General features: G+C 34.9%; 1 protein-coding gene across 2 annotated transcripts in view; it reads right to left on the minus strand.

The window, feature by feature from the left end:
- Positions 1-219: 219 nt before the first annotated feature.
- The window catches only part of LOC128690707 (EF-hand calcium-binding domain-containing protein 14), a 267,606-nt gene continuing 254,307 nt past the window's right edge, over positions 220-13,518 (minus strand). For both annotated transcript variants that reach the window (XM_070088309.1, XM_070088310.1), the window contains exon 9: positions 220-13,456. In XM_070088309.1, the coding sequence (XP_069944410.1) occupies positions 13,422-13,456 (35 nt within the window). In that variant the 3' untranslated portion in view covers positions 220-13,421. The remainder of the gene's footprint in view (positions 13,457-13,518) is intronic.

Raw genomic sequence — 13,518 nt, forward strand, 5'->3', positions numbered from 1 at the left:
TGGACATGATTTGGTTGTTTTCGAAAGTTGTGTACAGTAAAATTGTTATTTTTTCTATATTAAGAGTGAGTCTGATACCCTAATACATTGTCAATGTCTTCTGTTTTTTGCATTATGTAGTACACACTATATGTGTGCTATTTGTATCATGTATTCCAATGATATGTAAAATATCAACAAACATACAATTTGGATACAAAGGTTAAGCAAACAATCAAGGAAATTCTTTCATCTTCAAATTTAACAAATTAATTTAAGATGACATTAGTTTTATGGGATGAGATTAACATGTCTGCCATGATTACACATTGTTTTTCCAGTAACATAAATAAGAAAAAAAGCTAATGAACCACATTTTTTAGTGCAGATACTCATTCAATAATAAAGAGAGATCTTCAGTGAATCTTCAACACTGAATATCAAAAGTACAATAAGCAGGCACAATATTAAATGCAAATTAGAGCTTATGTAATTGTATGGTGAAGAATAGCTTTACATGCAAAAGATATGAAATGTGCAATATTTTGAAAAATAAAAACCTGGACATTATTTACAATACATAGTGTAAATAAATTATTAAAATACAGGCATTAGAGGATCAATGTTTATTGACCATCTGCTTCTTATACACAGCTGCTCAAATCCAACTTCTTAACTGTTCAATATTCTGATGATGTTCATGGTATTCATCATAACACATGCTTCATACTGTATATATTTAATACTGGTATTTTTTCTTTATTCTACTGAGCAAAATAATCAAGCAATAAGTGAAACAATTGAGCTACTACTAAATTTTTAGTAGTTGTATTACTAACTAAAAGTAAATGAAGTAACTCTGTGAAGGAGAAGAAACCTTATCACTCTTGGCATCTTTGAAGTAAATACACATACTGTAAGCAAGATAAAATGGTATTTAATCACTATAAAAAACTTATAGGTAGGGAAGTATTTCATAAAACAGTCATGCAGAATAAAGGTCACAATACTGTGGCTGGAACCATTCACAAGTAACCTGCACTTAAGAAACTTATGACTTTGTTCAGGTCAATCCTGGACCATTGTCAAGTTGAAACTAAGTGAGGGGTAAAAAAAAAAAAAAAAAAAAAAAAACAGAAAAACCCAGAACACAGAAAGAGGGAGGGAAAAGGGAATGGTGATGGAGGTGGTCATAGAATTAACAGCAGTAGTAGCAGCAGTGAGAGTAGTAGAATTAGCAGTAGTAGTAGTAGTAGAAGTGACAGCAGTAATAGTGATAGTGTAATAAAGTTGGTAGAATTACCGACAATATGTGAAGTAAAAGGACACAAGTGCAACTAATGTGACATTTTATTGTGGCAACATTTCGCTCTCCAGGAGCTTTATCAAGCTATTACAAACAATGTTTGTAATGGCTTGATAAAGCTCCTGGAGAGCGAAACGTTGCCACAATAAAATGTCACATTAGTTGCACTGTGTCCTTTTACTTCAAATAGTGATAGTAATAGTGAAAGAATTATTAATAATAGCAGTAGAACAAAAGAACAGAGTACTGCAGTAGACTTACCGGCCTACACTAGGCAGGAATAATGACAAAGTAATGAGAGTAATTACATTTCAAAGTGGTGTGGAACAAAGTAACTCAACACTAAATACTTGCTCTCAAGGAGCACTGCTAGGCAAGAAAGGGAAAAATCAGAAGACAGGAAATGGCAAAGGAAATATAAAAGACTGGTCAAGAGGAAAGGAGAGGTGGCAGCAAAGGTCATGCCAAGTCATGAGTGTTTTTAAAGATTACAGCACTGTACATTGTATTGAGAAAGGAAGGCATTTACAGAAACAAAACAAAAACAAAGTTTCCTAAGTGCAGGTCACTTGTATATAACGTAATCATACACAAATAATAAAATTAAAGCTATGATCCAGAAGTTCCAAATTTTAAAATCACAGTAGCAATGCAAGGGTTAAAATTATGAATAAGATAAAATTATATGTTAGGTCATGTGGAAATGCTACTTAAACCCAGAAAGGTTGTGCAGCACCTGGAGAATGGGAGGTAATCAGGTATAATCTGAGGAAGAGGATAGTAGCTCAAATTTCTTGGTTCAAGATCCCTTCACCAGCATCAAGGCACCCCTTTCCCTACACTTGAAGGGATAAATTAGTTGAGAAAGAGTAGTTAAAATGGAATTAAATAAAATGGATGAGCTTGGTAATCTGATATTTAAAATAAAAATGGTAAGTCTTAAGTAATAATTAGGTTAAATAAATGGTAAAATTTTATGTATACAAAACACTGTAGCATTCCTAAATCTGTCAAAATCTATAAAGTGGTATTGGTATTCTATAAATACAGTATCTATTACTCTGCACAGTGATTCAGGTAAGGTGGTGCCAGTTAAAATTTATTAAGCTTCTCTCTTACCTGCTACATGTGCATTTTCCACTTTACATTTACAACAGCAATGGTCATAATGCTTTTGGAAGCACAACTTTACATGTAAAAACCTCGATTTAGTGGACTTTGGAAACAACAGACAAAATCTACTAGGTACAGAATTTTTGTTTTTGTTTCTATATTAACAATTATAAGGATGAATATCTCTATAAATATTTTTTCTGTGTTTCACCAAATGCATTCATACTTTGTGTAAGAACCATACCAACTATATATGTTTTTATTTTCTCACTCCACTGTTCATATCAATAGTGTTTAACTACTTATACCTCTACCTCATCCATCACTTTCCTAATCCCACTATTTTGTTCATAAATGTTGACAGTGACCCCAATTTAAATCTTATTTCTTATCTCAGCAACACCAGGAATATATCAATATTCAGCTACATTAGATCCCTGAGTAAGCACCATGATGATCTAGCACTCCTAGCTTTTTGAAATGCTAATAACTCTTATTATACAGGTCGGCCATCAATGATCCGGCAGTCACTAATCTGGTTCTGTCACTAATCTGGCACTAATTTCGGCTAGCATCATTTCAAATTTCCCAGGTCGCCTCACCAACCTGCTGTGTAGAAGAGAGGGAGACTACTTCCCGGTAAAAGTAGGTCTTAGACAGGGATGCGTAATGTCACCATGGTTGTTTAATATATTTATAGATGGGGTAGTAAAAGAAGTAAATGCTAGGGTGTTCGGGAGAGGGGTGGGATTAAATTATGGGGAATTAAATACAAAATGGGAAGTGACACAGTTACTTTTTGCTGATGATACTGTGCTTATGGGAGATTCTAAAGAAAAATTGCAAAGGTTAGTGGATGAGTTTGGAGGTGTGTGTAAAGGTAGAAAGTTGAAAGTGAACATAGAAAAGAGTAAGGTGATGAGAGTATCAAATGGTTTAGATAAAGAAAAATTGGATATCAAATTGGGGAGGAGGAGTACGGAAGAAGTGAATGTTTTCAGATATTTGGGAGTTGACGTGTCAGCGGATGGATTTATGAAGGATGAGTTTAATCATAGAATTGATGAAGGAAAAAAGGTGAGTGGAGGCAAAAAATGTTATCTATGGAGGCAAAGAAGGGAATGTATGAAAGTATAGTAGTACCAACACTCTTATATGGGTGTGAAGCTTGGGTTGTAAATGCTGCAGCAAGGAGGCAGTTGGAGGCAGTGGAGATGTCCTGTCTAAGAGCAATGTGTGGTGTAAATATTATGCAGAAAATTCGGAGTGTGGAAATTAGGGGAAGGTGTGGAGTTAATAAAAGTATTAGTCAGAGGACTGAAGAGGGTTTGTTGAGGTGGTTTGGTCATTTAGAGAGAATGGATCAAAGTAGAATGACATGGAGAGTGTATAAATCTGCAGGGGAAGGAAGGCGGGGGAGGGGTCGTCCTCGAAAAGGTTGGAGGGAGGGGGTAAAGGAGGTGTTGTGGGCGAGGGGTTTGGACTTCCAGCAAGCGTGTGTGAGCATGTTAGATAGGAGTGAATGGAGACAAATAGTATTTGGGACCTGACCATCTGTTGGAGTGTGAGCAGGGTAATATTTAGTGAAGGGATTCAGGGAAACCGGTTATTTTATATAGCCGGACTTGAGTCCTGGAAATGGGAAGTACAATGCCTGCACTCTAAAGGAGGGGTTTGGGATATTGGCAGTTTGGAGAGACATATTGCGTATTTTTATACGTATATGCTTCTAAACTGTTGTATTCTGAGCACCTCTGCAAAAGCAGTGATAATGTGTGAGTGTGGTGAAAGTGTTGAATGATGATGAAAGTATTTTCTTTTTGGGGATTTTCTTTCTCTTTGGGTCACCCTGCCTCGGTGGGAGACGGCCGACTTGTTGAAAAAAAAAAGTAGTTCATATATGTCAAGTCACCCTAATTGTATAATATACTGTACTTCACTTTATAGGCACAGTTTGGTTATTCTCGTGTACTGGTAATCATAATTTAGTTTAAGGCTGCCTGAAATACCTTGCATAACAAGTGACTTTCTATTATCCTAACTGTATGATGCATTACACTCCACTGTATAGAAATAAAGTTTATTTATTTCCTTCCTATTTGTACGTTAAATCGAGGTTTACTACATTTGAGAGTAACCTTGTTTTATTGAATAAAATAGTTTCCAGTACAGTATTTACTTTAATGCTATATGTCTGCCAAAAACTTTACATACATTTTAACCAGAAAACATTATGGCTAAAGCTGTATTACCCTTCCCCAAAGGCAGTATGACTCCTAAAGGTTTAGCTTTCTCTCATGTATATTATGGTCAAGTCAGCAAGTTCAATAGTTTAGAAATTGTTTCCTAAGCATTAGGTTTCAAGTTAACAAATGGCTAACAGGGAAGCCCTGAACCCATAGGGGTCATACTGTACCTGATATCACGCAATAAATATTAATGATCCCATTGCAGTTCTCTTATTGAAATTAAAGGAAACCAACAGTAGTTTTGCTTTTAAAATCTTTGCTTCATTCAAGAAAAAGAATAAAATTAAATATAACATTTGAATTTGACAATTTATACACTGCAATACTTGAACTAAGGTATATAAACAATTTCAAAACCTAGCAGGAATAAGAGACTTAAAACTATTATATTCCTGCTTAGACTTGCATAAAATATTAGAACTCTTATAATGGAAACAAGGAATGTATAGCCAATCTTATTAACAATGAAGTACAAACATTAAACAGGCTGTAGCCAACAAGTGCTGTAAAATGCATGTGATGTGCAACTCAACAAAACATTAATGTATAATAAAAATACAGGCAAAGAAGATATGAAATTAGAAAGAAGCACTGTATGAATGTTACAGGCATAGTACCAAGTTTTCCATGAATATAATATGCTACATGAGTACCATATTATATTCTGAAGGACAAGTGTACAAGAAATATTAGTTATCACATACATGTCAGCTTTTAGTGTACAGTGTTATTCGTTGCTTTAATTTCTAATCTCAAACAAGTGTATTCAAATTATTAATCTAATTTCCTGTCCCCCATCTCAACATTTTATCACAGGTAAGTAAAAAGTAAAGCACTTAAATTAGTGCACAATTAAAATGTTATAACACACACTTGTTATCTTCTGGTTCTCATCAGATGCAGCATGGTAATGACATAGTTTGTTTTCAAAATAAAACTGAAGATTTCACAAGTCATTCACTGAACTTCTGGGATGCCCATTCTACACTCCATCACTCCTGTCCAGGGAGGTGCCTATACCTAGATGCTGGTGAGGGGCTCTTGATCCAAGAAACTGGTCCTGTTTTTCACTAGGCTCATAACCAATTGGCTTCATTCCCAAAGTGCTGTATGACCTCTATGGGTTTAGTGCTTCCCTATAACAATAATATACCCAATCGCTACTAGACATTTTCATAAGAACAATGTGGAAACTTAATAAATTAAACCAGTGTGTTTCAAATTTAAAAAAAAAAATCATCTCTACAGATAATATATCCATCTGTTAAAAAGGTTCACAAAATTAACACATTGAACTAGATTGTTTGTATATACATAAAGGGGCTATCATGCCCTTTGCACAATTTGTGTCAGTCTGTACATAACATTGGTCATTGGTGGATTAATCTTTCATTTTCAAGTCTGACAAAATAATGCATATAACTGAATGAGAGAATTCAAATAAAATTTCATGTGGAAAATATTGGAAAAAAAATGGTAACAAAACTGATTACTAGACCACAAGGCAAAAATATTATTACTATAGATAAGAATTATCGCTCTTGGAGGACACATGAAAAATAATTTATCACCAATTTTTTTTCTTAACTACCAAGTAGCAGCTAATTCCAAACACCAGTTTAACTGTAGCTAAATAATAACAATTGTGCAAACTGTTTTCTTTTTAGGTAGTTTGAAACACCAAAAACATTCAAAAAGCATAATCTAAATATATCTATAATCTATATAAGGACAACAGTAAAATATTTAGCTAAATATTTTTGGAACACTTACATCTACATCACTAAAGAATGTAATATTCAGTATGACAGTATCTGCTTAAGCACAAGTATGACAGTACCTGCTTAAGCACAAGTTGGATGGCTCTTCTGGATGAGATGTGGGATCAACTAGAGTTAAGAGGCTACTGAAAGTAGATTCATTGACTGGTTTACTAAAATATTCTGAAGTGAATTAAGGCTCCAACAGATATAAATATCCAGGATCTACAACCAATCTCAGGGCCCAAACTCCTATTTTTTTCTTTTAACCTCAATGGCTATCTCCCATCAAAGTAGGTGACCCAGAAAAAGAAAACACATTCACATGCTCACACAAACCTGCTGGATGCTCAAGCCCCTACAACTCAAAAGCCCCTTTTACCCCCTCCCAACCATTCCTGGGACAATCTCTTAACCCAGATTTGTACACCTCCACCCCAGATTTGTACATCATCCATTCTCCCTCCATCCTCTCTACATGCCCAAACTACCTCAACAACCCCTACTCAACCCTCCTGAATTAAAGGCTTGGTGAATCCACATCACCTATAAATTCTACACTCCAAATTCTATGCATGATAGTCACAACACCCATTGCTCTCAAATATGACATCTCAACTGCCTCTAGTTGCTTCCTCACTGAAGGGTTTAAAACCCTTTCTTCACACCTATGGAAAAGTGTTTATACAACTATCATATCTCGTATTTTTATTTATTCTCTTTCTCAGAATAAGTATTACTTATTACCAAACTCCTTTCTACACATAACTCAAAACTGAGAGCTCATCCCCAATTTTCATTTAGCCCTGGCACTCCAAACTTACCTACTATACCACTGATAACCATTCTCTCACTTGGTTCTAAACTTTGTAAGCATTCATTTCAACATCCCAAAATCTCTCTTTTCACACACACCTTTCCTTCAGGTGTACACACACTATAACCCACTTTTTGCATCCCACCTTTATTTTACTCCACATAATTCTTAGAGTTTATTCCAATATAATTTTTTTTCCTTCCATAACTGATCATTTAATATTATCACTACTCCTTCCTTAGCTCTGAGTCTCTCAGATACAGCCAACCTAATTACATTTAACCTTCCCAACTGAAATTCTTCCCCTTCTTCCAGCTTTTCACTTAGAGTTTTGACATCCAGCTTCTTTTCATTTATAAAAAAAAATACTAACACCGCTGTTAATTGTCTTGTCCTTGGGTAAACTGACTTTCTGTTTATAAATAACATATTAAACAGCACAAATTTATTTAGTTTTAACATTTCTATTTGGGCACCAACAACTTTATTAATCACATTCATATTATGTTCTGAATACCTGATTATATATGATAAAAACAGTGCTTCAAAAATTTTAAAATGTTCAAAATAAAAGGAATTTAAATGTTGATCTAGAAATGGCTTAAGTAGAATCTAAAAGCAACTAAACACAGTTCTAATATCCAAAGCAGTAGATTTAAAAACACTAACCATAAATTCTATCTGGTTTAATGTATTATACTGCCATCAATTCAAATTATAAAACATATTTGATGTACTTTCATTCTATTAATCAAGTACTGTACTTGAAAATTATTAGACTGATACTCTGTGCATTAGAGCACAGGCTGCATAATGTCTACTTTCAAATCAAAACACTTGTGCAACAATAACAGTCTTCTGATCACTGAAGTCAAAAATTAATTGCATAAAGGTTCTCAAACCTAAAATGTACATATTTTACATCCTTATACTAAAAGAACACCAATGAACTTTGCTTTTCCTCCTTACGTAGCGGTGAGCAATACTGGTACACCAACAAGAGCAGTCCTGGAGCATGCAAGACAATCACTTGGTAAAGGAGAGGCTTATACAAAACTTTAATTCAATGCTTTCCATTAGGGATAACTTCATGATTATAGAGCACCTCTTGTGAAATTTCAAGTAGAAGGTAAAATTTAAGTGTGTGTGTGTTTGTGTATGTATGTCAAGTCATGTTACGTCATGTCACATCAAGTCAGGTCAAGTCAAGTCAAGGTCCTTGCACATAACTTCTAATAATTGTCAGAGGTTTTGTACAGTAAAGAGAAAAAATGAAATCGTCACAACATTGTTTCAATCATAATGCATTTTAATATAATGCAAATGGAAAATAAATTACTATACAGTGTAACCTCAGTTGTCAAGCTTAATTCATTCCCGATGTCGGTTCGACAACCAAAGTGGATGACAAAACCAAAGCAATTTTTCCCATAAAGAATAATGTAAACAGAATTAATCCATTCCAGACACCAAATGACAATACAATAATTTATTAATAATGTGCTAACTACTACATTAAACAATGTATAAAATTATACATCACAGGGAACCTATAAAAATAAATACTAAATGAAAATTTACCTGAAATACCGTACAGCAAATGAAAATTTAACTGCCTCTTACCTGTCAGAGGAGAACTAATGGCAAAATTCTAGTGGTTTCAAATCTTGCAAGAAAAACCTGGTAGGTCTACATGTGAGAGAGTGGGTCTGCACTCTCAGTGTGTGCACTATAAAAAAAATCCTGCAACATGCAATGCACAATGAAAAAACTGCAACCATGATTTTGGTTTGAAACAGTGACTTTACGGTGTATTTTTGTATGGTATTTATAGTTGTATTCTCATTTTCTTGGTCTCATTTGATAGAATGGAAGATATGTTATGGAAATAGACATAATTTTGAATGGTTTACAGACAAAAAGTAGCTTGAAATTGAGCTCAAAGTAGCAGAAATGTTTGATTTTTGCCATAGTTCAAGAGTAAACAAATCATATCATGTGTCCAATACACGTCAACTGGTGGGTCTAATATGCATTCACGAATGTGCTGATATTATTTATACAATTATTACAATTATGCATTAGTCAGAATAATAGTATCTATTTTTTTTTTTTTTGTGAATAAAAATTCAAAATAAAAAGGAAGAGTAATGTAAGAGGGGCCTGGAGGCATGACTACTGAACAGAGAAAATGTTCTTGTAGTGCCAAGAATGTCTGCATTGTTTATTCTGGACCCTATTTTGAAATGGGCCTTTCTTGAATTTTGTATGAAACTGGCCAAATTAGTAATTTCAGATCACTTTATTGGGTAGTAAATAGCAGTTTTTTGTACTCAGTCAATATAATGAAAGGAGTTCTAGTGAAACAGCTATGAGTTTTGTTGACTTGAAAGATGGAATTGGCCCAATATAGGGCTCAAAGTGGGCGAAATTGTCGATGTGTAAATATCGCCAAGACTGCTAACCTCGCGATAGCATAATTCCATAAGTTTGCATCAAATTTCATACTTTTGGTTTCATTACCTTCAGAAAAATTTATCTTATCATTTCATAACAAAAAAAATATATATTTTTTAAATTCTTTGACCTTGGGAGCATTGTCGATCAACAAGCAAGGGCACGTACAAAAACCAGGAATTTTTTTTAGCGAATTCCTTGTTCGAAAACTGATTTGTTGGAGAAATAGTGCGTTCAACAACCAAGGTTCCACTGTATATAAAATTTCAAACCATATCTGAATCTAATTTTAAACACAAGCATAATGTTGCTAGTATCACTGAGCATCACTCAATATACACTAAAATTGCTGCAAAAGCACAGATTGAAAAAGTAGAAGTTAGCAAATTTAAAAATCTACTTTTGCAACAAAGAAATGTCTTGCAGAATTATAGAGTAATGCTGTTATTCAATAAATTGATTGAGTGGAATAACAAGCAATCTGTCCTGACTTCCATTTCCGAAGTGCATAAAGATTTTTCCCACCCTTTTTTAATTGTATGTAGTACAATTAAATTACATTAATAAAAGAAGTATTTTCATTCTATATCAAGTTAGCAGTTATAGTAAATAAATTTAATACAGGTAATTAGCACTAAAAATGTCAAATAATATTACTGCATTACTTTTGTTGATTCATCAATCCGTTACTGCTACAAGAAATATACTGCAACAGCTCTTCTGATACTGTACACTATCAGAAAAATGTATAATAAAGTTAAAAATAAGGATTGCTCCCATAGAAAAGTGTCACAAATATTGTTCTTTCTAAGATGAGAAGATACAAAATTATAAAGCAATGAAACCAGAACCATACACTTAATAAATAATGTTGAAAATGGAATCTTAATAAGTTTGTGGTAATTATAGGTGGAGAAGAAATTGAAGTGACAGTGGAAAGATACAGTTGCAGAGAGAAACTTTAATGAGGTGTTTTGTCTGAGGGAGAGGTTTCTTCAGTCAGTATACAGAGATGGAAAACAAGCATATTCGTGCAAGGGCAGTCAAGCGAGTGGGTAGGTCAGCGAGGTCACAGTGTGTACATTGTGTGGGGCAGAGGCACTATAAACTACAGGCCAACTGATGACCTGTTTATGCAGAAGATAAAATTTGTTTGGATTTTTAACCTGGAGGATTAGCCACCCAGGTTAACCCAATAAGATTAGTGTGTCATCAAGGACTGTCTGTCTTAATTAAATTACATTAATCTTGTCCTCCAGGATGCAACCCATGGCATCAACTAACACACATGTACCTAATTACTGCTAGGTTAACAGGGGAAAGCAGGTGTAAGGAAACACGCCCAACACTGCAACCTATGCCAGGGATCAAACCACAGACACTCACCATGTGAGCTGAGTGCACTATCAAGTGAGCCACAGGAGTCTTGTAGTTGGGCTAAAGGTTTGCATAAGATGAAAATTACTTGATTCTGTTGGATGGTATTTTGTTAACGAATCAAAGCAATTTATAGGCATTCGCACTGTATGTCTTCCCTTTCCTTGGTGGGCATCTGCTAGTATATCAGTTATGAGGTCTTGTGTTCATCATATCTAGAGTCCTGCACTTGCTTTGGTGTTTTTGCAGTTTAGTTTGGTCTGCAGACTGTGAAAGTCTTCCCCACGTACTTCCGGTCACAGCTACTGCATAGTATGAAGCAAACACCTGCATTAATGTGGTCTGGGTATGCAAAATCTTCGCTGAAACCAGGAAATGTTGACATGAGACTAATCCTTCTGACAAGTCACACTGCAGGATATATCACACCCACTCCCTTCAAAAGCAAGCAGACCAGATTAATGTGGGTGTCTACTAATATACCTGCTCCACTTCTGGTTAGTGTGACTTTGTCAATGGTCCAAGTCGGACCGAAACGTCGTCGTAAGCTTCTCTCTTTTATGTGCGGGTTATTTGTGTATCGTTCCAGTCACGGTATTGTGCCTTTTTTTGTTATGTTATACCTTATGTGGCTGTGACCTTGCTGCCTGCAGGCCAGATGGCAAGAACAATGTGCTTGCAAGACTTGTGACATGAATAATGGCTGCATTATACAAAAGGGACAAGACCATACACCTGATGTCCAGCTGTACAAACAACACAGATGCCTAAAACCTACTCTGATATGTACAATAAATACAATCTATAAGTATTTAGAAACTTTCAGCTCAGTAATTTTTTTTTTAATAAACAGGTCATTGATAGGCCCAACAGTCCTCCTGCAGTGCCCCTGTCTCATGCTCCACCCACACCATGACCTTACTGACCCAGCCACTTGCCTGACTGCTCTATATAAATATGCTTGCTGTCCATCCCCTCATATTCATCAAAGAAGCCTGTCCAGCAGGCAAAATGTCTCAATAAAGTTCCTCTCTGCAACTGTGTATCTTTTCTCCTTGTTGACCTTGTGCTATATGTTTTACTTTATTACAGTGGAAGTGAAAATGTAAAGAAATGTTAGTCTTCTTCGAGGAGTAATTTACTGTGGTTGTGTTATAATAGGAATTCCGATTTTTTAACCTGGTTGGTATTAAACACTTACAGTGGTACCTCAGTATATGTCTGCTTTGGAATAAATCCAATTTGGTATACGTCCTGTTTGGACGCAAAAATTTTTGCTTGATATACAACCTTTGTTTGGAATATGATTCGCGTGCTAGAACTTGTATGGATCATAATGAGTCACGACACCGCACACTACCCTTGTTTACCTCTCTCTCGAGACAAAGCCATGACTGCCCGCTAGCATCAGTACTCCCACTGCTACCATTCAGTGAACAACCTGCGCTGTAACTCTGAATTTTCACATGATTTTGTTTTTTCGTATAAATTTAGTAAAGAACAAGATTTTTAGTAAAAGTCAAACCTGGTTAGCTTCAACCAGGTCCAAAAAGAAAAAAGAGACAGAAAAGAGAAGGGGACTCTCCTTCCAAGCAACTATATTTCCTCCTCCTCCTCCCTTCTCAGCCCTATCCTAACAGGCACTCGACTCTTCAGCTAAGTAAAGTGAGGTTAAATTTGCATTTATTTCATCTAATTCTTTTGTGTTTATGTATGTATTTTAGTATTAAGCAGTGTTTAAATTACATATTTTAGTATTAAAAAATTACAACCCCATCAATGTATAATATGCCAATAATATATTTCTTATGGGACAATTCATTTGGTATACGTCTTGTTTGGTACAAGTCCAAGGTCCTGGAATGGATTAAGGATGTATACCAAGGTACCACTGTATTTTGAAATCAATTAATTTCTATAATCATGAGTACATTTATGCTCTAGTCTACTTACACTGCAGTAATATCAACTAATGCATTTCACATTATAGCACTTCATTTATTCTTTGTAAATTCATGACTATTCTTTAAATAAAGAAATAAATGTCTGAGATACAATCAGCCTAGACAAAATAATGCACACTAAAAACTTCCATTTTCAGTAATGAACACCATTATATTGTGAAAAAATTTAGGGATGCATGTATGTTTGCTATTTATTTATTTCTGAGGTCTATAGTGTTTGGAATGTAGCTCTAAGAGAAAACATTGAAACCCATACCAGCTTTTTTCACTACATCAGGAAGGTAGGCAAAGCTTCATCAGCCATCTTCATGAGGTTAACATAACTTAAACTTCTTTGGATGAAAGCAGAACATTGTTGGCACATGAAGTTCATTGTGATGCAGTAATATGAAAACTTTATCATGGCCCTCTGGTGTCCCTTACTGCTCCTGAATCTGGAAATTTTTAAAAAGTTATTAACTTTCACTTGCAAGATTGAATAGACACTAATCACTTT

This window comes from Cherax quadricarinatus, chromosome 24, assembly GCF_038502225.1.
Source record: "Cherax quadricarinatus isolate ZL_2023a chromosome 24, ASM3850222v1, whole genome shotgun sequence".
NCBI classification, from domain to species: domain Eukaryota; kingdom Metazoa; phylum Arthropoda; class Malacostraca; order Decapoda; family Parastacidae; genus Cherax; species Cherax quadricarinatus.